This window comes from Microtus oregoni, unplaced genomic scaffold (assembly GCF_018167655.1).
Source record: "Microtus oregoni isolate MIOR12 unplaced genomic scaffold, Mior012 000022F_ref0000154, whole genome shotgun sequence".
NCBI lineage: Eukaryota > Metazoa > Chordata > Mammalia > Rodentia > Cricetidae > Microtus > Microtus oregoni.
In genome coordinates, this window is record NW_024543081.1 from 13,270,551 (window position 1) to 13,293,327 (window position 22,777).

Genomic DNA, 22,777 nt, shown 5'->3' on the forward strand with positions numbered 1-22,777 from the left:
GTGTTTAGCCTTTTTAGAGGCTTTGGTTCCCAGCCCTGAAAAACAAAGTGAAACCAAAACAAACCTGGTAGGTAGGGAACCAAACTGATTTCTAGAGTAACTGGCTGATGGCGGTCTTCCCCTGGGGCAAACCCTGGGGCACTTTCGCCTCTTCCCCTTGCAGCACAAGCTTGTTTCACAATGCCTGTTTCTAATTTGACATGGTTTACTTTTCCCCTCTGATTCCAACAGTTGCTGTGTTCTTTTTCTTCTGGAAAGTCCAGGGTATAAAGCCAGTTGAGCCTGGCAGTTGAAGGAGGGAGTAAGGGGATAATAACTTTGGTCTCTGATGGAGGACTTACCCAGGACCTAGCCAGTGTGCCCTGCTAAGGGAATACCTGCTCTGTCCTCTGCAGATGTCGGCAGTGTTCCAGCACGCTGCTCCCGGGTTCTTATAATAGTGGGCCTGAGGAAGGCACCTTTGTGTGTGCAGAACGCTGCACCAGGCTGGGTCCAGGAGGCCGATCAGGAACTAGGCCCCTGTCACAGCGAAAGCAACAGCAGTTAACAGAAGCCAAGGATGGAGAGGAGAGTGACCTTAGTGTGTCTGCAGTGGCCGAGGCAGATGGGTTCCAGGCCAGCTCCGAGGTACAGCCCCAGACCCCGAACAAGCCACTTCTTCCCAGCAAGCCCCAGGAGTTGGCCAGTCCCCCTGCTGGCCGGCCCACACCTGCCCCCAGGAAGGCTTCTGAGAGCTCAGCCTTGACGCCCCCAACACCACGGCCACGGTCTAGCCTGCAGCAGGATGGCTTGGTGGAGCAGGGTACCAGCAGCGGCCTTGTGAATGGTGAGTGAGAACACAGTGGATGGGGCGTGCTGGCTGAATGTGTTCCCTCCTGTGGGCATGTACATAGCCTTGTGTTCCTGGAATAGTGTCAACTTTCCTTCTTTCCCTCAAGATTCATTTTAAATTGTGTGTATGTGTGTCTGTGCATGTGACTGTAGATGCCTACAAAGTCCAAAGTCGAGAAGAGGGCATAGGATCCCTTAGAGATGGAGAAACAGGATGTGTGAGCCACCTGATCTGGGTGTTGGGAATTGAACCCAGGTCCTCTGGAAGAGCAGCAAGTGCTCTTGACTGCTGAGGCATCTCTCCAGCCCTGTGAACTGCTCTGAGCTGGCACCTGTATGTGCTGTGTGATGAGGTCTCCTGTGTGTGTCCCAGTCACCTTGTGCCTTTTCATGCCATGTTGTTCTCCAAACTGGTGCAGCTCAAGCCGCAGCGCCACCTGTGTCCCGTGTATGCATTTTGTTTCTGTCTTGTGGCTTGGAGTATAGCAGGCATACATGTGTGTGTCTTGAGTGTCTGGGACTGTGCATGTTGATGTCAATAGTATGTGACCTGGTTCATTCCCAGGTATGCTTCAGGTAACTTCCACTTTCATTATGTGATCTGTTATCTGTCTGGGGAGGGCAGTGGGGTCAGGGCCCTTGGGCTCATCTGAACTTCATGGAAACTCTTGGACTGCTGTCTGCGGGGTTTTCTTAGATGACCTCCATGTGTTCCTGAGCTGTGCAGAACATCCCTTATGATTTGGTCAGGGAAGGCAATGAAGGCCCGAGGGAGAGAGCATCCCGGGACTTGTGCCAAAACATTCTCAGCATTTCTGGAGGCAGGCTTAGGTTTGGGTACTAGGGACACCAATAATGTTTGGACCTTGTTGTGTTTTCTTGGAGGAACCAGTGATTTGATAGTGTGTAGACATGCTGTTGGGGTGGATGAAAGGAAGCCAAGACTGGGATTTAGATAGCTGTAGTCAAGGGAGGTTTCCAGGTGGAGGTGGCACCTGGGTTGATACCCTGGTATAGAAGAAGTGACTGAAGGGATTTGGGTTGGGACTTTTCATTTAGCATGCAGTTGGGCCTGTCAGAAGCCTGCCTACAGCCTGACTGACCATTCTCCTATTCACCTTTGATCATGTATCTTATCTCCCTGAGGGCGGGGCAGGGAGGGACTGCGGTCACCCTGGTCTGTGATTTGCCATGTAGGGCACAAAGTGCTGGCTTGCAAAGCCAGCACTCTGGCTGGCTCTTGGTACCCCTCTACAGCCCATGAAGGCCTGGTTCATTGTCCTCTCACGTCTAGGAAGACTGCAGGAACCCCCTGTTCCCAGGCCAAGAGGCACACCCAAGCTGTCGGAGAGGTATGCTGGCCCCTGAAAGGCCTCTGGGGGAGTGGGGGTTTCCAGGGCCCAGATGGGGAAAGGATTTCCTGGCCCACAGGGAGGCTCCTCTCTGAGTGAGGAAGGAAAGCCGTGTCCCCAACCTGCCTGACCTGTGCTCCAAGTGGGGACAGCCACCTCTAGAGTCACTTTGCCTCCCAAGCCTGTGCTTCCTGCATGACATGGGCGTCTAGGCCTTTTTCATAGAGTACATAGTTCATAGACAAAGCTGATGTGCCTGCCTCTCTCCAACCCCACTTTGGGGAGGACATACTTTTAGCTTTTCTTTGAGAGCGGTCCTCATTAGGATAGCTGCCCTGGGAGGGGTAAGGGGCCACAGTGCCCCACTAGTAAACATTTGTGCAGTTCCTGGTGTGTAACCACACTCGGGAGCAGGGTGTCGAACTCACTGGACCCTGTGAAATGGAAGGCTAGCTAAGCCTCCATGGAGCTGATAAGCCTGAGGCATAGGGAGGTGGGTGACATCATGAAATGTCACACAGCCCCTCTTTTGGGCTGGATTGACAGCAGCTGTGTGATTGAAGGCTTGTCTTCTCTGGGCTCCAAGGTGCCCTATTGGGATGTGACTGTCACAACCCATTTTACCTTTTTGCTTGGCCTGACCTTGGGGCTAGGCTTGGGAGAACAGAGGGGGCAGTTTCTCCCCCTCCTCTGGGACAAACTGAAACTTCCTAGAGAGCAGAAGGCTGACCCCTTGCCTTGGCCTTCCTCTAGGATGCCAGCACCAAGGAAGGACCCCCCATGGATTGCACTGGTGCAGACAGAGCCAAAGAAGAAACCAGCCCCACCGCCCCCCAGCAGCAGTCCTGGGTCACCAAGCAGACAGGTGGAGAATGGAGGCCTGGAAGAAAGGACCCAGAAGAGCCCAGTAGCTGGGCCAGAGCCCAAGCCCTACAACCCCTTTGAGGAGGAAGAGGAAGAAGAAGAGACAGCCCCAGCAGTACCAGGCCCTGCCCCAGCCCCACCAGAATCCACACCCAAGTCTCTGCACCCCTGGTATGGCATCACCCCCACCAGCAGCCCCAAGACAAAGAAGCGCCCCGCCCCAAGAGCACCCAGTGCTTCCCCCCTTGGTGAGTTCTGGGTCTGAGGTATGGGAAGCTTTGTTATGTTTTTGTACACTGTGGGTATGTGATCTCCCATTTCATCTAAGAGAGGCTGGGAGAAGGGCAGTCACTTTATAGGAGAGGCAGAGCACTGGAGCAGTGGAGGCAGAATTTGAACCCCAGCTTTGTTCATCCATCCATCCATCCATCCATCCATTTAATGTGCATTGGTATTTTACCTGCATATATGTCAGTGTGAGGGTGTCAGATCTTGGAGTTATAGATGTTATAATTTGGAAAAAGTGGTATGTGAGAGAGAGATATCATGTGACAGAGCTAAGGTGGAGGGCTTTTTTATTGGGGAAAAGTGAATGGGAAAAGGGGAGATGGAGACCAGCCTCTGGGGACAGGAGTGGCAGAAGAGAAGAGAGGGAGACAAACAGAGACAGAGAGAACGAGGGAGAGATGGGAGGTGGGCAGGGCCCTTTTAAAGGGGAACAGGAGGTGCTCTTAGTGGCTACAGCTGAGGACGTATACCCCAAGGTCAGGCCAGCGCAGATGCCTGAACTAACAACAGATAGTTGTGAGCGACCATGTGGGTGCTGGCAATTGAACCCGGGTCCTTTGGAAGAGCAGCCAGTGCTCTTAACCACTGAGTCATCTTTCCAGCCCCTGAGCTCCAGCTTTTAACACTTCCTGTTGTGCTAATTCAGCATGGGAGTCAGGGAGTACTTGGCACAGCCTTGGACTTGTGAAAGGCATGAGGCAGGAGTTCACTTGAACCCTGCCCCCTGTGTCTGTCTCTCCAACCACTGAGAAGTTCTACCTTTGTAGGACTTGGTCTTTAGTCTCCTCATGTGTGAGATGGGGGTGAGCTCCAGGTCCCTTCACCCTAGCACGCTGTATGTTTTGTTTTTACCTCAGATTTGTCTTAAACTCTTGGTCCCCTATCCCACTCCTAGGGGTGTGGCTGGCAGTTCTGGGACCAAGCACCTCCTGGGAGCAATTACAGGCAAATTCTCAGTCCTGTATGCCCTGGGTCCACTTGCTGGTTGGGTTCAGGGTAATGGGGGCATGAGCTCTGAAGTTGGACAGAGCTGTGCTTAAGGGTGACCCTAGCTAGGGAGGATCCTTCCCTGAGTCTGCGGCTTCATCCAGGAAGTACAATGATGGATGTGGAGGCAGAGTCCGTGTCATCTGCAGAAGGGGAAAGCTGTGCTTGGCAGTGCCTGGCCCAGCTCTGGCTGCAGCAAGTGCTGCCCCCACCCTGTGCTGTTGCTTTCTTTCCAGTCTCTGCTGGAGACGAAGGCCAGCCTCATTTCCCCTGCCTTCCCTGTACAGGAGCCTCCATCTGCCCCATGGCTTGCCCTTGAGTGGGCTTGGGTGTGGGAGGATCGTGGGACATGTGGGGAAGTGGAAGGCAGCTGTCTTTCTGAGTGGGAAGTTAGGGCCATAAATGTGCCACAAGTTGGCACCCTAGTGCATCAGGGGTACAATGACCTAGTGCCTTAGTGACGTGGGTCCTGGCATGGGTTTGGTGTTCTCTGGCCTCCTGCCCATCCAGATGGGAAAAGCTTGGTGTCCAGGGCTACCCCCAGCTCTGGGAGTAGGATGTGTTGGGGGAGGACAGAAGTCCTGCTTACTTACCACTTGAATGTTACTGCTATTCGTCTTCAACAGTTCTCCACGCCTCCCGCCCGTCACACTCAGAACCTCCTTCCGCCACGCCATCGCCAGCCCTTAGTGTGGAGAGCCTGGCATCCGAGAGCTCCAGTCACACTGCCAGTGCAGAGCCTTTGGAGATGCCTGCCGTACCCAAGAGCTCCTCAGATCCTGCTGTGCACGTGCTTGGTACCCCTGGCATAGCTGGGAACTCCGTCACCCCCTCTGCCAACTCTTCCCTATCGTCTTCTGGGGAGCTAGGACAGCCTGGTGGTGAACAAGTACCCCAGGCCAGGACCAGAGGCAGCCCAGGTACCCAGGCCACCAAGCCCTTCAGTGGTGCTACCCCCACGCCCTTCTTGTTGGCTGGAGACCGGAGCCCTGCCCCTTCCCGGGGTAGTTCATCCCCACAGCTGCAGATCAAGGTAAGTGCAGAAGCAGCCTTCTAGCTAGTGGATGTGTGGCTTGTCTGAGGGCAAGGAGGCCCTCGTCTGGGATCTTGAGTGGACACACCCATTATTACCTGTGTGAGGCCCTGGTCTGTGTTTCTCCATCCCTCTGTCTGTCTGCTCCCAGCCTGTTTCTGACAGGGTGGGATCTGTTCGCCCCTGTACCCGTTGCCCATACCTCCTCTACCCTACCACCTGCTGGCTTCACTGATGCCAGGTCTTGGGCTTGTTCATTAAGACCCTGTGCTTGCCCTCCATGGGCAGACAGGCATATGATTATTGTAATATGGAGTGAAGCACAGATAGGAAAGAGGACTCCTTCACTAGACACTGCAGCTCTTACCAGGAAGTGGGGAGGGTACCTCCTGTGTGTATGGGACACCTGGATTCCGGAGGTCACACAGGCCTAGTGGCCTCTGTTCTTGAGTGGCCCATTGTCATTGTCTGGTCTGCAGGTTCTGAAATGACTCCCACAGGTAGCCATATTGGTTTGTAGGAGCCAAGGTTAGCACCCATCAGTCTAAAGGGCACCGGATGCACACCTTCCTGGGTTCCTCTTTTATGGTTATGGGGTATAAAACCAGGCCCGACCCTAGACCCATGCTAGGCTCTGTCTTCTCTCAGAGGTAAAGCAGGCATGAGGAGGATCTAGCTGGGCCCCTATCCGGGAATCTGGCTTTTGACAGGTTCTGTAGTTCTGAGTTGTCTTGTTTCTTGTACTGATCCTTTCTGGGCCACAGTGACTCATGTAGGTATGGTATTTCCAATTCTGCTATCTATTGTGTGACATTGAAAAGGCCTACTTTTGACAGTAAGCTACTGGGTAGTGCCAAGTTTCCAGAATGTTCTAAAGAGCCTCTGGGTATCTAGATGGTGGTAGGTGATGGACTTGGGGTAGCTTAAAGAACCGTTCCAGGTCCTTTGTTTATATGTTTTAGTTTTTCTTTATTTTAAATATGTGTATCCGTGTATGGGTTTGTGCATGTGAGTGCAGTACCTGTGGTAGCCAGCAGAGGGGGTGTCATAGGGGTCTGGTGGTCACCTGATGTGGGTGCTGGGATCTGACTTTGGACAAGCAATGTGTGCTCTTAACCACTAAGCCATCTTTGCAGCCTGCCCACCTCCATTGTAATGAAAGCATGGCTTGTACAGGAGACTGATTTGAGAATGTTCTGTGGCTTTAAAAGCCCTGGAAGGACTCAGGCCTTGGGCTTTCCTGGACTCGCTCTAGGTGTTGATACAGAGAGGGAAAAGGCAGAATCTCGGGTTGTCCTAAGGGACTCAGTCTCACTCTTACCTCTGGATTAGGAGAGAATGTTGAGGTTATGGGTGACCACACTGTCTCTGTCCCAGGCAGAGACATTAGTCCTGCCATGTTCAACTCTGGCTTAGGCGCTTTTTCTGCTTCAGGGAACCACTGCGCAGCTTGGAACTTGACTGGATAAGGGCAGAGCCTGCTCCCATCCCCACCACCACCCCATCAGTAGAGGGAAGCTGAGGCCTCAAGTGTGCTGCTTGCTTTCCATAAACCGAGGGGTAATGTAGGGAAGGCAGGACCCTGGTCTCAGAGTGGGCAGGGGTCTCTAGAGAGACAGAAAGATGAAGAGCCAGGGTCTGAGTATGTCTGTAGTGGGCAGGAGAGGGGAGGGAGGGGAGAATCGCCCCTCTGTCTGTCAGGTAGAGGGAGGGTGGGATTCCTGCTATTGCATTTCCTGGCTGGGTGACTCTAGATGGGGGAGCTGTGCCTCTCTGAACCTTTGAGTCTCCACTGGAGAAAGTGTGGCCGTGAAGACTGTAACTGTATAGTCAAATGTGAGGTCTTTGACCTGTGGTGGATGCTACTGGACCTCTGGGAAGTGGGTGGCCTGGAGCTGGGTGCCCAACCTCTCTGCACTGAGCTCAGTTGTAAATTGGCATGCAGTGAGTGAGGCCTCTGTGCTTGAGTACCAGGGCTAGCACCCAATGCCTTGCACTTGTTAGGCAACCCATCATTTTGTTTTTTAATCTTTATTTAGTTTTGCTTTTGAACAATATCTTACACATATAAAATGTATTCTGTTGTTTTGCTTTGTTTTTGTTTTTCCAGACAGGGTTTCTCTATAGCTTTGGAGCCTGTCCTTGAACTAGCTCTTGTAGACCAGGCTGGCCTTGAACTCATAGAGATCCATCTGCCTCTGCCTTTCAAGTGCTGAGATTAAAGGCATACGCCACCACCGCCTGGTTTATAAAATGCATTCTGATAAATTCCCTACCCTCTAATCTCCTGCTCTGTCCTTTAGCCCTTTAACACATAACCCCTTTCCTCCCCCCCCCCCCTTTTTTTTTAAATAACCCTGACTGTCTTACAAATCACTGTGTAGACCAGGCAGGCCCTGAACTCACAGTGATCGGCCTGCTTCTGCCTCCCGAGTGCTGGGATTAAAGGGGTGTGTGCCACCACACTGGGCTCAAAGACTTTTCCCTCAGCCGTGCCCTTGAGCAGAACGTGTGTAAGGTGTGGAACTGACACTGGGGAAGTACTCTGGAAGTGGAACCATTTGGAACTTGGGGGATTCTGTTCTTGCCTGGGCCCTCCCCTCCTGCCACGTGGGTTCTGGCCTGCTTTCCTTAGCCCTGTGTGATCAGACTTCTCAGACTCCACCATCCGTCATGTCTTCCTTCAGTCTTCCTGCAAAGAGAATCCTTTCAACCGGAAGCCATCTCCTTCCGCATCTCCAGCTGTAAGGAAGGCCACCAAAGGAGCCAAGCCCATGAGGCCACCTGCCCCCGGACATGGCTTTCCACTCATCAAACGCAAGGTGCCGGCAGAGAGACCCCGAGGCCCAGCTGGCCGGGGCCCAGCACCCTCCCCACAGCAGCCATAGGAATCTGGGACCTGTGGGTGGCCCAATTGGAAGGTTGAATTTAACCCAGGGATCCTGTGTAGCCAGGAGCAGAGGGAGGAGGTGTCTCTAACAATAGTTCAAGTGCAGAGAGGGAGCACTAGGAGAAACGTGTGCTTCTCAGAAGGGTGCCCCAGGGTGCTCTGTAACCTGGTACACTAGCTGTCTGGCCCACAAAGAACTCCTCCTGAGTGACAGAGAAGGGAGAGGCTTCTCTTGGAGCAGGAATTTGGCCTCTCATTGGGAGTCTGTCAGACCCTTGGTAGGGAGGGGACAGCCCCTTCTCCACACCTATGCTGCCTTCTTGTCATGCTACCTTGTGGGACAGGACCTGGCTTCCTGCAGCCTGCAGTGGCCAGGGGACCCTGTGAGTTGGACGGGAGCAGGTGAAGGGGAAGGCCACTGCTCTTTAGGTGACCAGAGTATTGTTGGGCAGGTCCAGGCTGACCAGTATATCCCTGAGGAGGACATCTATGGTGAGATGGACACTATTGAGCGCCAGCTGGATGCCCTGGAACACCGTGGCGTTCTGCTGGAAGAGAAGCTGCGTGGAGGAGCAAATGGTGCGGGAGCTGCCGAGAGATGGCTGAGGGCTGTGGGTTGATGGGAGCCCCTCACCTTGGGGTGCTGAGCTGGGAGGGGTGCCAGCTCTGGCCTCAGTGGGGATCTGGCTTCCAGAGGGCAGTGAGGACAACATGCTGGTGGACTGGTTCAAGCTCATTCACGAGAAGCACCTACTGTTGCGGCGAGAGTCAGAGCTTATCTACGTGTGAGTCCTGACTCCTTGCCTGCTTCCCACTGGGGTCTGGGGAGGACTCGGAGCCTGCACACTCTGCCATGGCAGCTCAGTGTGGGTGGCTGGCACTGCACAGAAGCGTTTACTTCCTCTTCATCTCACCCTTTAGTGTTAAGCAGCAGAACCTGGAGCAGCGCCAGGCTGACGTAGAATATGAACTGCGGTGCCTTCTCAACAAGCCAGGTGAGCCAGCTCAGCTACATGAGCCTGCCTTACAAACTGAAAAATAAGCCGGGCAGTGGTGGCACACGCCTTTAATCCCTGTACTCAGGCAGCAGAGGCAGGTGGATCTCTGTGAGTTTGAGGCCAGCCTGGTCTATAGAGTGAGTTCCAGGACAGCCAGGATTACACAGAGAAACCCCATCTCAAAAAACCAAAAAAGTTGAAAAGTAGCTGGCTATGGTGGCACATGCCTTTAATCCCAGCACTTGGAAGGCAGAGGTATGTGCATCTCTGAGTTTAAGGCCAGCCAGGTCCACAGAGTAAGTTCGAGGACATCCAAGGCTACACAGAGAAACCCTGTTTTGGAAAACAAAATAAACCCATCAAGGTCTGAGGAGGTGACTTAGTTACTAAGTGCTTGTATAAGTATGAGGATCCAAGTTTGACTCTTTTTTTTTTTTTTTAAAGATTTACTTATTTATTATGTATACAACATTCTGCCTCGATGTATGCCCGCACGCCAGAGTGCCAGATCTCATTACAGATGGTTGTGAGCCACCATGTGGTTGCTGGGAATTGAACTCAGGACCTCTGGAAGAACAGCCAGTGCTCTTAACCTCTGAGTCATCTCTCTAGCCCCTCAAGTTTGACTCTTAAAACCTATGCATTTGTGATGAGCTTGTCTGTGGCTGTGGTGTGCAATGACTGTCGTGTGGGTGGCTGTGGCATGCACTGACCATCGTGTGGGTGGCTGTGGCATGAACTGACCCTCATGTGTGTGGCTGTGGCGTGTACTGACCATCATGTCTGGCTGTGGCGTGCACTGACCATGTCTGTGGCTGTGGCCTGTACTGACTGTCATGTGGTGGCTGTGGCGTGCACTGATCTGTAGCTGCTAGTAAAGTCCACAGAGCCATGGAAGGATCCAGGGTTCCAGCCTTTTTCCTACGTCAGACTTGGGTGATGGATCGTCATTGCCATTTCACAGCTGAGGTTAGAAATGGACCCAGAGGCTAGGCTTTTTTTGTTTGTGTAGCTGCTAGCTCTGCCTTTGCCCTGTGCAGGTCCTCAACACCAGTCTACCATCTCTCTGTCTTTCCTCTCCATTGACTGGGGAACTCGGAACGCTGGAGTACCCCCATGTCACAGAATGTCCTAGGCATCCTTTGCCAACCATGAGTCACTCCCAAGTCAGCAGGAGCTGGGGGTGTGGCCAGCACTCAGGAGCCCAGTGTGAGAGAGTGGGTATGAGCCATCAGCCCCAAGGCTGTGGCTGTACACCCTGTCCTCTTTAGCTTTCCCCTGATGCTGCTTTTGAAGATAAAGCTGGTTTATTTGACCCTGAGGGAGTTCGGTCCATAGATACCAAATAGGAGGTCAGGCTGCCTGTGTTCAATTTGGCTTTACAGTCTCTGGCCATTGCTGGCCAAAGGCTTCGTTTTCCAAAGCTTCAATTTCCCTCCATGTAGATTAGAAGCATAATTTACCAAGCTCTAGATGAAGAAAGGCAGAGCAGGATTGGAACTTGGGTGGTGACTGTGAAGCCCTACTCTGTCCCCAGACCTGGGCTGGACTTCCTGACCCTCAGTTTTGGCAAAGTGAGGTCATAGGGGAAGGGGACAGTTCCTGGAGCTTCAGGAGGTTTATTTCTAGGTGTGTAGCACATGAGGGGCACCAGGTGTGGGTGCCCTGGAGCCTGGAGATGGTGAGAGGAACCAGACATGAGTGTGCCCCCTGATGGTGGTCTTGTGAGGCAGCCCTGGGCCTAGAAGAGGGAAGAGGCTGGAAGTGACACCAGGGATCCTCATGACTGGCCTGTCCCCAGTGCCCTCCTATAGGCTTTGGGAACATGTTCCTCTGTGTGACCGGGACCATACTGCTTCTGCAAGTGGACCTCTGGAAGTTCCTTGTCATTCCCACCCCTGTCCACTCAAGCCAGTCCAATAGCTTTTCTCAAGATGCCACCAACACATGTGTTAGGAAGGCTTTGGGGAGTGCTGGCCTGCTTGGTATCTTCAACAGTGGGCTTGATATGCAGGAAGCCCTTGAGAATTGCTAGCCTTTTTTTTTTTTTTAAAGATTTATTTATTTATTATGTGTACAACATTCCTTCCGTGTATGCTTGCATGCCAGAAGAGGGCACCAGATCTCATTATAGATGTCTGTGAGCCACCATGTGGTTGCTGGGAATTAAACTCAAGACCTCTGGAAGAACAGTCAGTGCTCTTAACCTCTGAGCCATCTCTTCAGCCCATGAGAATTGCTAGCCTTGCATGATGTCCTTGAACAGTGTGTTTGGTGGGCACCTTGGCCTTGCATGGTATCCTTGAATGACGTGTTTGGTGAGCAGGAAGCCCTTGAGGGTTTCTGCCTCTACAGGGCGTCTTTTGAAGGCTTTCTGGTGGGCTTCCGGGTGTCCTTGTTTCTTTCTAGAATTGCTTCCAATCTCTCTAAGAGCTTGTGAGTGTCAACTCTGGGCCCTCCACTCATTCCACAGTATAGTTACCTGCTGTCTTCCCGGGAACTCAGGTGGTATGTCCTGTTACTGTGAGGAAGAGGGTCCCCACCACTCACCCTGGCTTTCTCCTTTGGCAGAAAAGGATTGGACAGAGGAGGATCGGGCCAGAGAAAAGGTGCTGATGCAGGAGCTTGTGACCCTCATCGAGCAGCGCAATGCTATTGTCAACTGCCTGGATGAGGACCGGCAGAGGTGACATGCTTGGGACCCCATAGGTGGAGCCACTTCCTGGCAGAGCTCTGCCTTCACTGCCAGCTTTCCCTCACGTTTGACAAGTCCTGTGGGGCCTGAAGGTTGGAAGGGGCTCATGGGTGACCTGGCTCTTTCCTGCTGTGGTCACTCAGCTTGTCATTTCCACCCCAGGGAAGAAGAGGAAGACAAGATGTTGGAAGCTATGATGAGGAAGAAAGGTGAGGCTCATCTTGTGGAGGGACCAGTACCTACCTGTGAGCGCCAGCCTATGTTTGCAGCCTGGAAATAGAAGGTTGAACAGGCCCCATAGGGATGGTTGGTCATAATGCAAATTCCAGGCTCCATTTTGCTGGAAAGCCAAGTGTAGTGAGGCCAGTCACAGCCATGCGGCTGGTTCAGGCTGGGAGGGGAGAACTGTGGTCCACCAGGAGGTCTTGACCCAGGATGGCTTTGCTCTGAGCAGATTATCTTTCCAGAGCTCTGCGGGTTGGCTTAGGAGTATGGGAATCTAGAGCTAGGATCAGAGTGCCTGGAGTTGCTCCCTGAGAGCTGTTTGGGTTGGGGTTTGACCTTAGTCCCACCTGTGGCTCACTGTTTGGCCTCATGGCTACATCTTGGCTGAGGCTGGAGCCAGACTGAGTGCTGGTCCTTTCTCTAACATGAGCTGGTGGCTGAGCCAGTTCCTTCAGCCCTCACTTCACTCCCATTCCCATGGTGCCTCTCCCCGGTGTGGGCTGAGGGTTTTGGAGCTAACTCTGCAAAGCACCAGTCTGGGATTAGGGACCTACAAGCACATGGTTGGTGTTGGTTCTTTTCAAAGGCACACATTTTCCTCGTGAGAGTTTGAGGTTTGGGCAGATGGTTTCTGAGGTGTTCCTTAGTCCTGGCAGTTGAGATTTCTGTTGTAGCCTACAGAGAAATGTACGTCAGTCTAGGTGATGGAGCTATTGAGTAAAATGTGAGCTATACCTCACAGTGGTTCTCAACCTTCCTAATGCTGCAATCCTTTAGTACAGTTCCTCATATTTTGGTGACCCCCAACCATAAAATTGTTTCTTTGCTACTTGATAACTGTAATTTTGCTACTGTTATTAATCGTAATATAAATATCTGATATGTAGAATATGCGACCACAGGTTGAGCACCGCCGTCTCAGGCTCCAGACTGTCCTCCCAGGTGTGGATCCCAGGGAGAAAAGGGAACTAGGCATAGTGACATGACTTGGTGCATGGGTGGGCTAAAGCCGCTCAGTGTCGCTGGTCACTGCTCCATCCTGCCCCTGATGGTCCCTCTTTGCTGCAGAGTTCCAAAGAGAGACTGAGTCCGAGGGTAAGAAGAAAGGCAAGTTCAAGACCATGAAGGTGCTGAAGCTGCTGGGAAACAAGCGTGACACCAAAAGCAAGGTCCCTGGGGACAAGAGTTGACAGACAGCGCAGGAAGCAGACTTCCTCTCCTCTCCTGGAGTCTCCAGGCCAGAACAGCACTCTGCTGCCCTCAGACCTGCCAAGGGGGTCAGTGACCTTGGGAGGGAGTCCCTGGGTGAGCTTTGGCCTCCTTGGGAGTCTCCAGCTGGTTTGGGCTAAAGTTTTCTTCCCTCTTTCTTCCCTGTGTCCCAGACAGCTGTGACTTAGCCCTGCCCACTTGCATTCTGACTCCAGATGCTGTGACAGGCCCAGGGGCAAGCAGGGATGCAGGGACTAGGCAGAGGCAGTAACTCTCCTTGTACTTCTGAACCAGGCCAGATGGAGTCTTCACTGTCAGTCCTGCCCAAGGCAGGCTCTGGCCATGACATGTGCACCTTGCAGCAGGCCAGCAACAAGGCTGGCTGCCTAACTTCTTCCTTCTCAGCCCTGACTCTTAGTCTCTGCCTTCCTGTCTAACACATGTGCCCTTGAAAGTCATGTCCCCTCACTCAGGAGCTCTATGAAGTCTTAGATTCTGGACCCTCAGTGAGTGCTGTTTTGTGTCAGTTGGGAATGAACTGCTTTCCTCTGCCTCCCAAGCTGTAGGGAGCTCTTCCCTTACCTCTCCCTTGGTTCATGGGAAGTCTCACCCACACCATGGGGACCTGGTGGTTGTGCTGAGGTGGTGACTCAGACTAGCCTAGAAAGGTGTGATTTGGGTAGGTGCTAACCTTTGTTCTCTAAGGTGTTGTGATCTGACCTCTGATGCAGGGTTTTTGCCCACTCCATACCCAGGGGATGGACCCATTCCTTTCTGTGGTTGTCTGTTCCCTCTGGGGACTGGTGGCATTCACCCCTGGATGGCCCTGGGAGAACAGTACTGGGGGTACATCTTTTCCCTGGGGAATATGCCAGGCAGCCTGTGGTCCAAGCACTGTTCTTGCTCTCGGCATCTTCAGTGCCTGCCCCTCCCTCTGCATCCTGGGAAGGAGTGCACTGTCTCTCAGTTGCTAGTGCCCAGTAGCCTTGGCCACAGCCACATCTGTGCCCTTTTGCCTGTGTGTGCTCCACCTCATGGCCAGGTGTCTGGCCACCCGGGAGGGGCTGGGCTGTCCACGCAGTTGGGAACTTGACCACAGTGCCTCCCATGGGGCAGGATTCCCTTCTTGTTTGGGGAGAGGTGCTTGCACTCCCATATAGCCCCTGGCAGTCTTTCCAGATGCACTGTTGACCTGAAGCCCAGGCTACCACCTCAGGTTTTTCAGAAGGGTCCTGTGACCCAGCTGCTGTAACCCAGGAGAGGGCTCCACCAGGCTGTCTCAGTGTCAAGCATAGTTTCCATGTCTCCAGGGACCAGCCCTCCTCACAGAAGTCACCTGTTGCCTGTGAATGTGGACACAGGCTTGCCACATCTTGCTCACTTTTCAAAAGAAACCCAGAATCTAGTTTCTGTCAGGCATAATCTGTAAATGTTGCCATCTATTTGAGTTTGCCACTGTAGTCAGCACTTGCCCTGGCTTTTCCAGTGTGCTAGGCTTGGGCTGGAGCTGTGTCCCTACTGACTGATGCTATCTGCTGGCTCTTGTGTAATAGCCATGGTTATTCTTCGGTAAGAAGACAGATATGGGACTTGTAGCAGGTGCAGGAAGGATTTCATTTCTAGAGACGGGAATGATGGGATACTAGTGAAGGTCAGGCTGTTCAGAGTCACAGCCTGAAGGACACTGCTGTGCAGTAAATCAGTTGTGGGGAGCGAGGGCATACCAGGTGGGAGCAGGGCTGTTTCCTTATTGGGTTCCTTGACCTTCAGGCTGGGACCTCGGGAGCATGTGAATGGAACTGGAACCAAGGCTGTGGCACCTGCCAGAGCCCTTTTAGTATGGATCCCTCCTTTTATGTTTCTTTCCTTAGTCTTCATTTGGTGGAAGTCATGAAGCTGACCTTTAACCCCTAGTGGGCTCCTCAGCAGTAACTACCTGGATGGAGTGTCTTAGTGAGACGGGTGTTCACACCGCAGAATTGAGGGCTAGCACTGACGACAGGCTGCTCAGGAATCTGTTTCCCTGCTCCTCTGGAAATGTGCAAACAGCAGTTAGAACTCATGTGCACTGGACGGGTTCTGATTCTGAACAGATTAAATGTGTTTATTCCTGTGTAAACAAGGCAGCACATGTCATGGCCAAGTTAAATGTGTTTTATTGGCCAATTAATCATTGTGGTCAAACATTTGCCCAAGGCTACAAGAAGGCAAAGAAATAGATCCTAAGATACAGGAAGGACAGAATCGTGTTCACAGAGCACCTGGAGGACAGCTGTGGCGTGGGAAGAGCCAGAGAGAGGGTGCCCTTAGGCAGATGTCCATGGTGTGTCTGGGCTCTTTCCTCTGAAGAAGGTGCCAATACTGTGGCTGTGACAGTGACTCAGAGGCATCACTGTGGCCTCTGCATCCCTGGGCAGTGCCACATCATGATCTGGCATGGTCTCTGAGGGTGGGCAGACCTGGGGATGACACTGCTTGGCGAAGCGAAGGCTCTGGTGGTCGCACTGGGCTGGCCCACCCTTGTCTAGGATTAGGTGGTGGCCAGAGCCTTCCTAAGCCTCTCGCTTCTGCTGCGGTCGATGTCCTCCATTTCCCTTATTTTCTGCAAAGGGCCACCAGGAAGATGGCTGTCATGGCAGGACACCATGGTGGGAGCTTGCCACCTGAGAGGCCAGCCGTGGTGCTGGCTGGGGCTCCTCCCATTTGAGTCTACTCCTCCCCACTTTTGGGCTTTCCTACCTGGGAGATTTCAGCCAGGATGATTCCTCGGTATTGCTTGCCCTGTCCCAGAGCCTCCATGGCAGCCAAGAATTCTTTCCTGTCCTGGACTTCCTTCACCACTGCACAGAGGGGAGGGCCATCAGTGCACAGGACAGTGGGAGTGCACAGGGACCCAGGCAGCACATAACCTCTGAGGGAGAGCAGGGCGGGGTGGGGGAGGGGGTCTCTAGCAAGTCATGTTCTCTTGTTAGCCCCATCAGTTCTACACACACACACTCACATTCTTCAAACCGGTCCACCTCGGGAGCTGGGTCCTCTTGCTGCATACGTGGAGCCGTTTTCCGTTCCTCTATGTCCTTCCCAGTGGCAAAGATATTTTGGAGTCTTCGTTTCTCCTTCTCCAGATCTCCTGTAGGGCCCAGAGACAGTCTTGTTAAGAGGGAAGAGCAGTTGTTTCCCTCTTAACCCCGCTGCAGTCTGTTGGGGTTGAGAGGAGTGGGCTCTGCAGACCCAGCACCTCCCTTGGCTGTTCCAGAGCAGAACATGGCAGGTTAGCAGTTGAGACAACCAAGAAAAAACTTCAGTGCAGAGCTAACAGAGAATCCAGAAATGCAGACCTCCGAGGTGACCTATGTGTAGGGAATTGTGAGGATGCTGGGGCATGCTCCCAGATGTGGGCTCAAATACAGAGGAGATGGACTTGAGGGACCATGTATCCCTCTGGGATTAGGATTAGGAAAACTGGATTAATTTCAGAAAAGCTATAGGATGAAGAGGGCCATCTGTCTGGGTTTGTTACCCACTACTGGAATGGTGCTGTCTGTCCCAGGCCTCTGTGACCCCAGAAGACAGAAGAGAGCCCCTAGCCCAAGACCATCACTTACTGGTGGCCTGAGGCTTGAATTGCTCACGGTTGTATGCCCCATTGGCTTGACACATGCTGGCAGGCCGGAGGTGGGAGTGGGTAGCCAGGATGGGAGGCAGGTAGATGGTTGTAGCTGGCTTCTTAGAAGGAGAGTCCCTCTGGCTGGATGTTGGGTTGCACTGCAGGGGCAGAGGGGCTCCTCCTGGGAACAAAATGGTCAAGTGACGGCACCTGTTTGTCTTTCTTTTTGAAGAAAAGTAGTATTTGCCAAATAGAAGTCAAACAGTGTGGACAGTCCAGCCCTCTGAGCGTGCTCCTCTGCAGGCTGTGCTAACAATTAGGTGGTCGCTCCTCGTTCTTGATGCTTCTAAAACACATTCAAGGATGTTTTTTGTTCGGTATGTACACAGACGGTTCTTAAACACTGGATCACACCTTTTCACTTACCAATTTATCACGACCAACTTTCCATAAAGACACATTTATATGTAACTTATTTTTTATAGTAATCTACTAGTTGTTAGAATGATTACACTATTTATTCAGCTAGTCATTCAGGTTCTCTCTGGGTTTGTTTTGTTTTTGTTGGCTGGATTTTTACTACTTCTGACAATGCTGCAATAAACATTCTTATACACTGAGTCTTTGGTGTTTTTATTTCTCTGTGTGTGGTTTTTGTTTTAATGTGCTGTGTGCATGCATGTCTGTGTATGTGTGCAGGTCAGGGAATCAGTTCTCTCTGACCATGCGTGTCCCAGGGATCAAATTCAGATTGTTACACTTGGCAGCAAGCACCTTTCCCTGCTTAACCATCTCACCAGCCCTGTGTTTTGTTTTTTGCTTTTTTGATGTTGTTTTTTGTTTGTTTGTTTTGTTTGTTTTCTTAAGACAGGGTTTCTCTGTAGCTTTGGAGCCTGGCCTAGAACTTGCTCTGTAGATGAGGTTGGCCTCAAACTCACAGAGATCCACCTGCCTCTGCTTCCCAAGTGCTGGAATTAAAGATGTGTGCCACCACCACCTGGCAGTTTTTGCTTATTTTAAAGGCAGGGTCTATCCAGACTGGCCTCCCAACTCCATATAGACCTTAAACTTTTGATCCTCCTGCCTCTATCTTCCAAGTGCATGGATTGTAGGTATTTGCCACCACACCTGGTTTCTGTGGTGCTGGAATGCACCAGGGCTTGGTGCATCTGAGGCAAGGGCTCTGCCAACTGAGCCAAAACTGCAGCCCAGATTGTGGTTGTAACAGGGAAAGCTTTTGTAAAAGGGTACATTGGAGCAGACAGTGAAGGGTGATGAGCCAGACCTGCAGTTACTTTGAGGAAGACTGTTCCAGGTAGAACAGCTGGGGTGAAGGTGCTCAGGCACTGTGTACCCAGGTATCTAGGTAGCAGCCAAGAGGCTAATGGGGTGAGAGACAGAGATCAGGACTTATGGAAGCTTCTGGAAAGAGGATTTTATTCTACAGCGTAGCAAGCTGTTGGAGGGTTTGGGGAAAAGTTACCCTTTCTGCTGTTGACAGTCCCATTCATGGCTAAGGGTAGGGTCAAGGAAAACAGCTATTCAGATAACATGCAGCATTGGTGAGGAGCAGAGAAGACAGGTTATCAGGAGCAGGTTGTAGCTTGCAGGGCTGTTGACCAGGTAGGAGGGAGAACAAGGGCCGTCAAGGATGACTGGGTTTCTGTGCTGTGGACTTAAAAGTGTGTGCCTGCCTTTACTCCCCACTCCCCCACTGCCTTCCCTTCGTGGAACCAAGCAGATACCATTCCCGGGATGATCCCGTGCCCCAGGTCTGCCTCTCCCCTGAGCACACGCTGAGCAAGCAAATAGTTACAGCCTCAGTGATGCTGGACATTCATGTCGGGGAGAGGGATCTGTGGCTTCAACCAAGCTATGAAACAATATTTTGCTTAAGGAGAAGTAGACAGTGAATTCCTAGGGAACAGCTTCAAGGAAGCCTTGTCTTTCAAGGTGTACTTATTTTTATTTTATGTCTATGGATGTTTGCATATATCAATGTATACCATATATGAACCTCTTCTGGTGCCCACAGGAGTCAGAAGAGGATCACTTCGCACTGGAGTTTAGATGGGGGTGAGGCACCATGTAGGAGCTGGGATCTGAACTCAGAACCTTTGCAAGAGCAGTAAGTATTCTTTACCACTGGCTAGTCAGTATTCCTTTACACTGTGTGAAGATGTGTCAGTGTGAATGGTTTCAAAAAAGATAATGGCCAATAGCTAAGCAGGAGGTATAGGCGGGACTTCTGGACAAAGAGCTGCAAAGAAGAGGGCAGAGTCACCAACCAGATGCAGAGGAGAGGTGAAAGGCACAAGTCGTAGATGGATAGAGCTAGAGGGACAAGCCCAAGCCCTTGGCTGAACTTCCATGATTAAGTTTCTGTGTAGTTTGTGAGCTGGCAGCACAAGGAATAATCTGTCCACAGCATGTCTCAAGCCCAGCACTTGAAAGGCAGAGTTAGGCGGGTCTCTGTGAGTTCGAGGCCAGCCTGGTCTACAGAGTGAGTTCCAGGAAAACCAGGGCTACACAGAGAAACCCTGTCTTGAAAAACAAACAAAAAATATGTTATTTTTAGTTACTCTAGATATGTATATGCCTGTGTGTCTGAACATGACTGCAGTGCCCACAGAGGCCAGAGATGTGGGATGGCCCTGCAGCTGGAGTTGCAGGTGGTTGTGAGCCACCGACATGGGAGCTGGGAACCAAATTCAGGGCCTCTACAAGAGCCTTCTCTTACCCACTAAGCCACTTCTCCAGCCTGCCTCACTCTCCCCAAACCTTTTTATGAGATGGTCTCACTATGTAGCCCTGGCCAGCCTGGACCTTGTTGTATAAACCAGGCTGGCCTGGAACTTTTTTTTTTTTTTTTTTCCAAAATGGGGTTTCTCTATGTAGCCTTGGCTATCCTGGAACTCACTCTGCCTGCCGCTGCCTACCAAGTGCTGGATTAAAGGCTTGCACCACCACAGCCGGGCTCAGCCTTGAACTTTTGGTGATCCTCCTGCCTCTGCTTCCTAAGTGCTGGGACTAGAAGTGTATATAATCATGTCTGGCTTCTGTCCTTTGAGATGAACTCCCCTTCCCTTTCACATAGAGGAATATTAAAGATATATCCCTGGTCCTCTGTTCAGAAAGTCTCTAGAGTGACTGTCCTTACTTCTCATGGTGTCCAAGATGTGTCGTTGCTGGAAGTTAGTCAGTTTGGACTCCTTCATCATCACTGCAAAATAAAACACTCTGTGAGACCTCCTGAGCTGCAGCTGAACCCCGCATCTCCCCCACTTCTCGGCATAAGACCTGAGCTGCAGCTGAACCCCGCATCTCCCCCACGTCTCGGCGTGAGACCTCCTGAGCTGCAGCTGAACCCTGCATCTCCCCCACGTCTCAGCATGTCTCATCTTGCCCAAACTCCATACCGCAGCACTGCTCCCCAACTCCCAACTAAGCACGCATGTTCTTCTGCCTGCTTCATTTTCTCTAGTACATGTCACATTTTTAGGTTTTTTCCTTTTTCTATATATTCATCTATCCATTTATTTATTTATTTATTGGGTCTTACTGTATAGCCTGGCTGTTCTGAAACATGGTATATTCATTGAGCAGGCCTCAAACTCACTCGCCTATGTCTCCAGAGTGCTGGGGTTAAAGTCATAAGCCACTATTTTTCTTTCTTTCTTTCTTTTTTGGTTTTTCGAGACAGGTTTTTTTTTTTTTTTTAGCTTTGGAGCCTGTCCTGGAACTAGCTCTTGTAGACCAGGCTGGACTTGAACTCACAGAGATCTGCCTGCCTCTGCCTCCGGAGTGCTGGGATTAAAGGCGTGCGCCACCACCGCCTGGCCTATGGATTTTTTTAAAAAAGTCTTTTTTGTTTGTTTGTTTTTTCGAGGCAGGGTTTCTCTGTGTAACAGCTCTGGCTGTCCTGGAACTCCATCTGTAGGTCAGGGTGGCCCCAAACTCAGAAACCTACCTGCCTCTGCCTTCTGAGTGCTAGAATTAGGGGTGTGTACCACCACCCAGCTTTAAGATTTTGTGTGTATGGGTGCCTGTGGAGGCCAGAAAAAGGCACTGAACCTCTATAGGTGGTTTCAGGCCACCTGACATGGTTGTTGGAATTGAACTTGGATCCTCCAGAACAGCAGCAAGTGTTCTTAACCTCTGAGCTATCTCTACAGCCTTTATTTTATTTTATTTTATTTTATTTTATTTTAAAGACAGGGTATTACTAATTATCTAATTATCCAGACTTTTTTTTTCTCAGGCAATTCTCTCAAGCAGAAAACTTGCATATCATTATATCTGCCTAAGACATACATCTTTTTTTGTGTGTGGCTAATATGGGAACTCCAGTCTTCTTGAAGAACAATACACGTTCTTAACCACCGAGCCGACTTTTCCAACTGTAACATTTTTTGTGTGCCGTGTGCTGAGATTGAAACCAGGCTTCATGTATGCTTAGCATACGTATTACTGAGCTACACCCCAAAATTACTGAGCTTTGTAATTTTTTCTTGTTAACCTCCTATACTGTTAGCTCTATGGAAGCAAGAATTGTTTGCTTTTCTGCAATCCCCTAACACTTTACTTCCAGTACGTAGGAGAATATGAAAATCACATATCAGGTGTTTTTAGTTGTTGGATAAATGAATGTATATATATATATATATGCTCATCCATGTATCAGAGGCTGGCGCCACAACTGTGAGCAGAAACAGGCACTTTCTCTGCCTGGTGGCATTCACCATTTAGAAGGTGCTGGCTGTGGGGCTGGAGAGATGGCTCAGCGGTGAAGAGCACCAGCTGTTCTTCAGGAGGACCTGGGTTCAGTTCCCAGCACTTGCACGGGGCTCACAACTGTCTGTTACTCCAGTTCCAGGGAATCTTGCACCCTCACACAGGCATACATGCTGGCAAAACACCAATGCACAAAAATAAAAAAATAAATCTTAAAAAAAAAAAAGGTGAGGGGATGGAGAGATGGCTCAGAGGTTAAGAGCACTGACTGCTCTTCCAGAGGTCCTGAGTTCAATTCCCAGCAACCACATGGTGGCTCACAACCATCTGTGTACTGAGATCTGGCGCCCTCCTCTGGTGTGCGGGCATACCTGGAGGCAGAATGTTGTATACATAATAAATAAATAAAGAAATCTTTTTTTTTTTTTAAAGGTGCTATCTGGGAAACCAAAAGCTTATAAGACTGACTATATATTGTGCTAAGCCCAGGGAAGGCAATTGGATTTGGTACTGGAGGTTTTCACTGTGGTGAGGAGAAGTTAGGTTTCATTGAACGTGCAATGTAAAAGATGAGCTAATCACCCCAAAATTCTCCTTCCTTTGGACTTTGGTCCTCTCCTGAACTTTTCTTAATCCCAGTCTCTTAAAGAAACCACCACCTCTCCTGTCGTTGTTCCTGTGAAGCACTGACCTCTGAGCAGCTCGCAGGTCCCCGGCGTGTAAGTGACCTGCTTAGGGCAGCGCCGGAACCCGGTTCCTTTGGACACTGCGCCCACCCTCTCCTGTGAAGCCATGGGAGGGCCCTAGGAGGGAGAGAAGCAATGACCAGCCCTCGTCTCGCGTCGCAGTCCCGACCTCTCATCGCCAGCACCCTGGGTATCTGAGAAGCTGGTGCCCGAACCCTCGGCTCCGGACCGTGAAGTGAACACAGTCCCCATCGGGACGGTCCCGGGCGGAGCGCTCACCCTAAGCGTGGCAGCGCCCTCCTGAAGGAGAACCTCGGGGAAGCCAGTGTGTTAGGGCCCGCACCAAGCGCATCCGTTACTATGGTAACTAGCGTACAC

At 51.3% G+C, this 22,777-nt stretch overlaps 2 protein-coding genes across 2 annotated transcripts in view; one reads left to right on the forward strand and one right to left on the reverse strand.

The window, feature by feature from the left end:
* Micall1 (MICAL like 1) overlaps positions 1–15,546 on the forward strand; it is a 30,631-nt gene extending 15,085 nt beyond the window's left edge. Inside the window, exons 6-16 of the mRNA XM_041672045.1 lie at positions 396–826; positions 2,126–2,183; positions 2,937–3,295; positions 4,949–5,355; positions 8,043–8,177; positions 8,698–8,824; positions 8,940–9,030; positions 9,167–9,240; positions 11,815–11,929; positions 12,101–12,147; positions 13,232–15,546. Of these exons, the coding sequence (XP_041527979.1) occupies positions 396–826; positions 2,126–2,183; positions 2,937–3,295; positions 4,949–5,355; positions 8,043–8,177; positions 8,698–8,824; positions 8,940–9,030; positions 9,167–9,240; positions 11,815–11,929; positions 12,101–12,147; positions 13,232–13,353 (1,966 nt within the window). The 3' untranslated portion in view covers positions 13,354–15,546. The remainder of the gene's footprint in view (positions 1–395; positions 827–2,125; positions 2,184–2,936; positions 3,296–4,948; positions 5,356–8,042; positions 8,178–8,697; positions 8,825–8,939; positions 9,031–9,166; positions 9,241–11,814; positions 11,930–12,100; positions 12,148–13,231) is intronic.
* Positions 15,547–15,840: 294 nt separating this feature from the next.
* On the reverse strand, positions 15,841–22,729 carry CUNH22orf23 (chromosome unknown C22orf23 homolog). Its single transcript, XM_041672046.1, has 7 exons — positions 22,679–22,729; positions 22,405–22,516; positions 20,140–20,202; positions 16,978–17,160; positions 16,374–16,502; positions 16,112–16,212; positions 15,841–15,974 (listed from the first exon to the last, which is right to left on the reverse strand). Exons 2-7 carry the CDS (start codon positions 22,505–22,507, stop codon positions 15,903–15,905), a joined length of 651 nt encoding a protein of 216 aa, XP_041527980.1. The 5' UTR covers positions 22,508–22,516; positions 22,679–22,729; the 3' UTR covers positions 15,841–15,902.
* Positions 22,730–22,777: the final 48 nt, after the last annotated feature.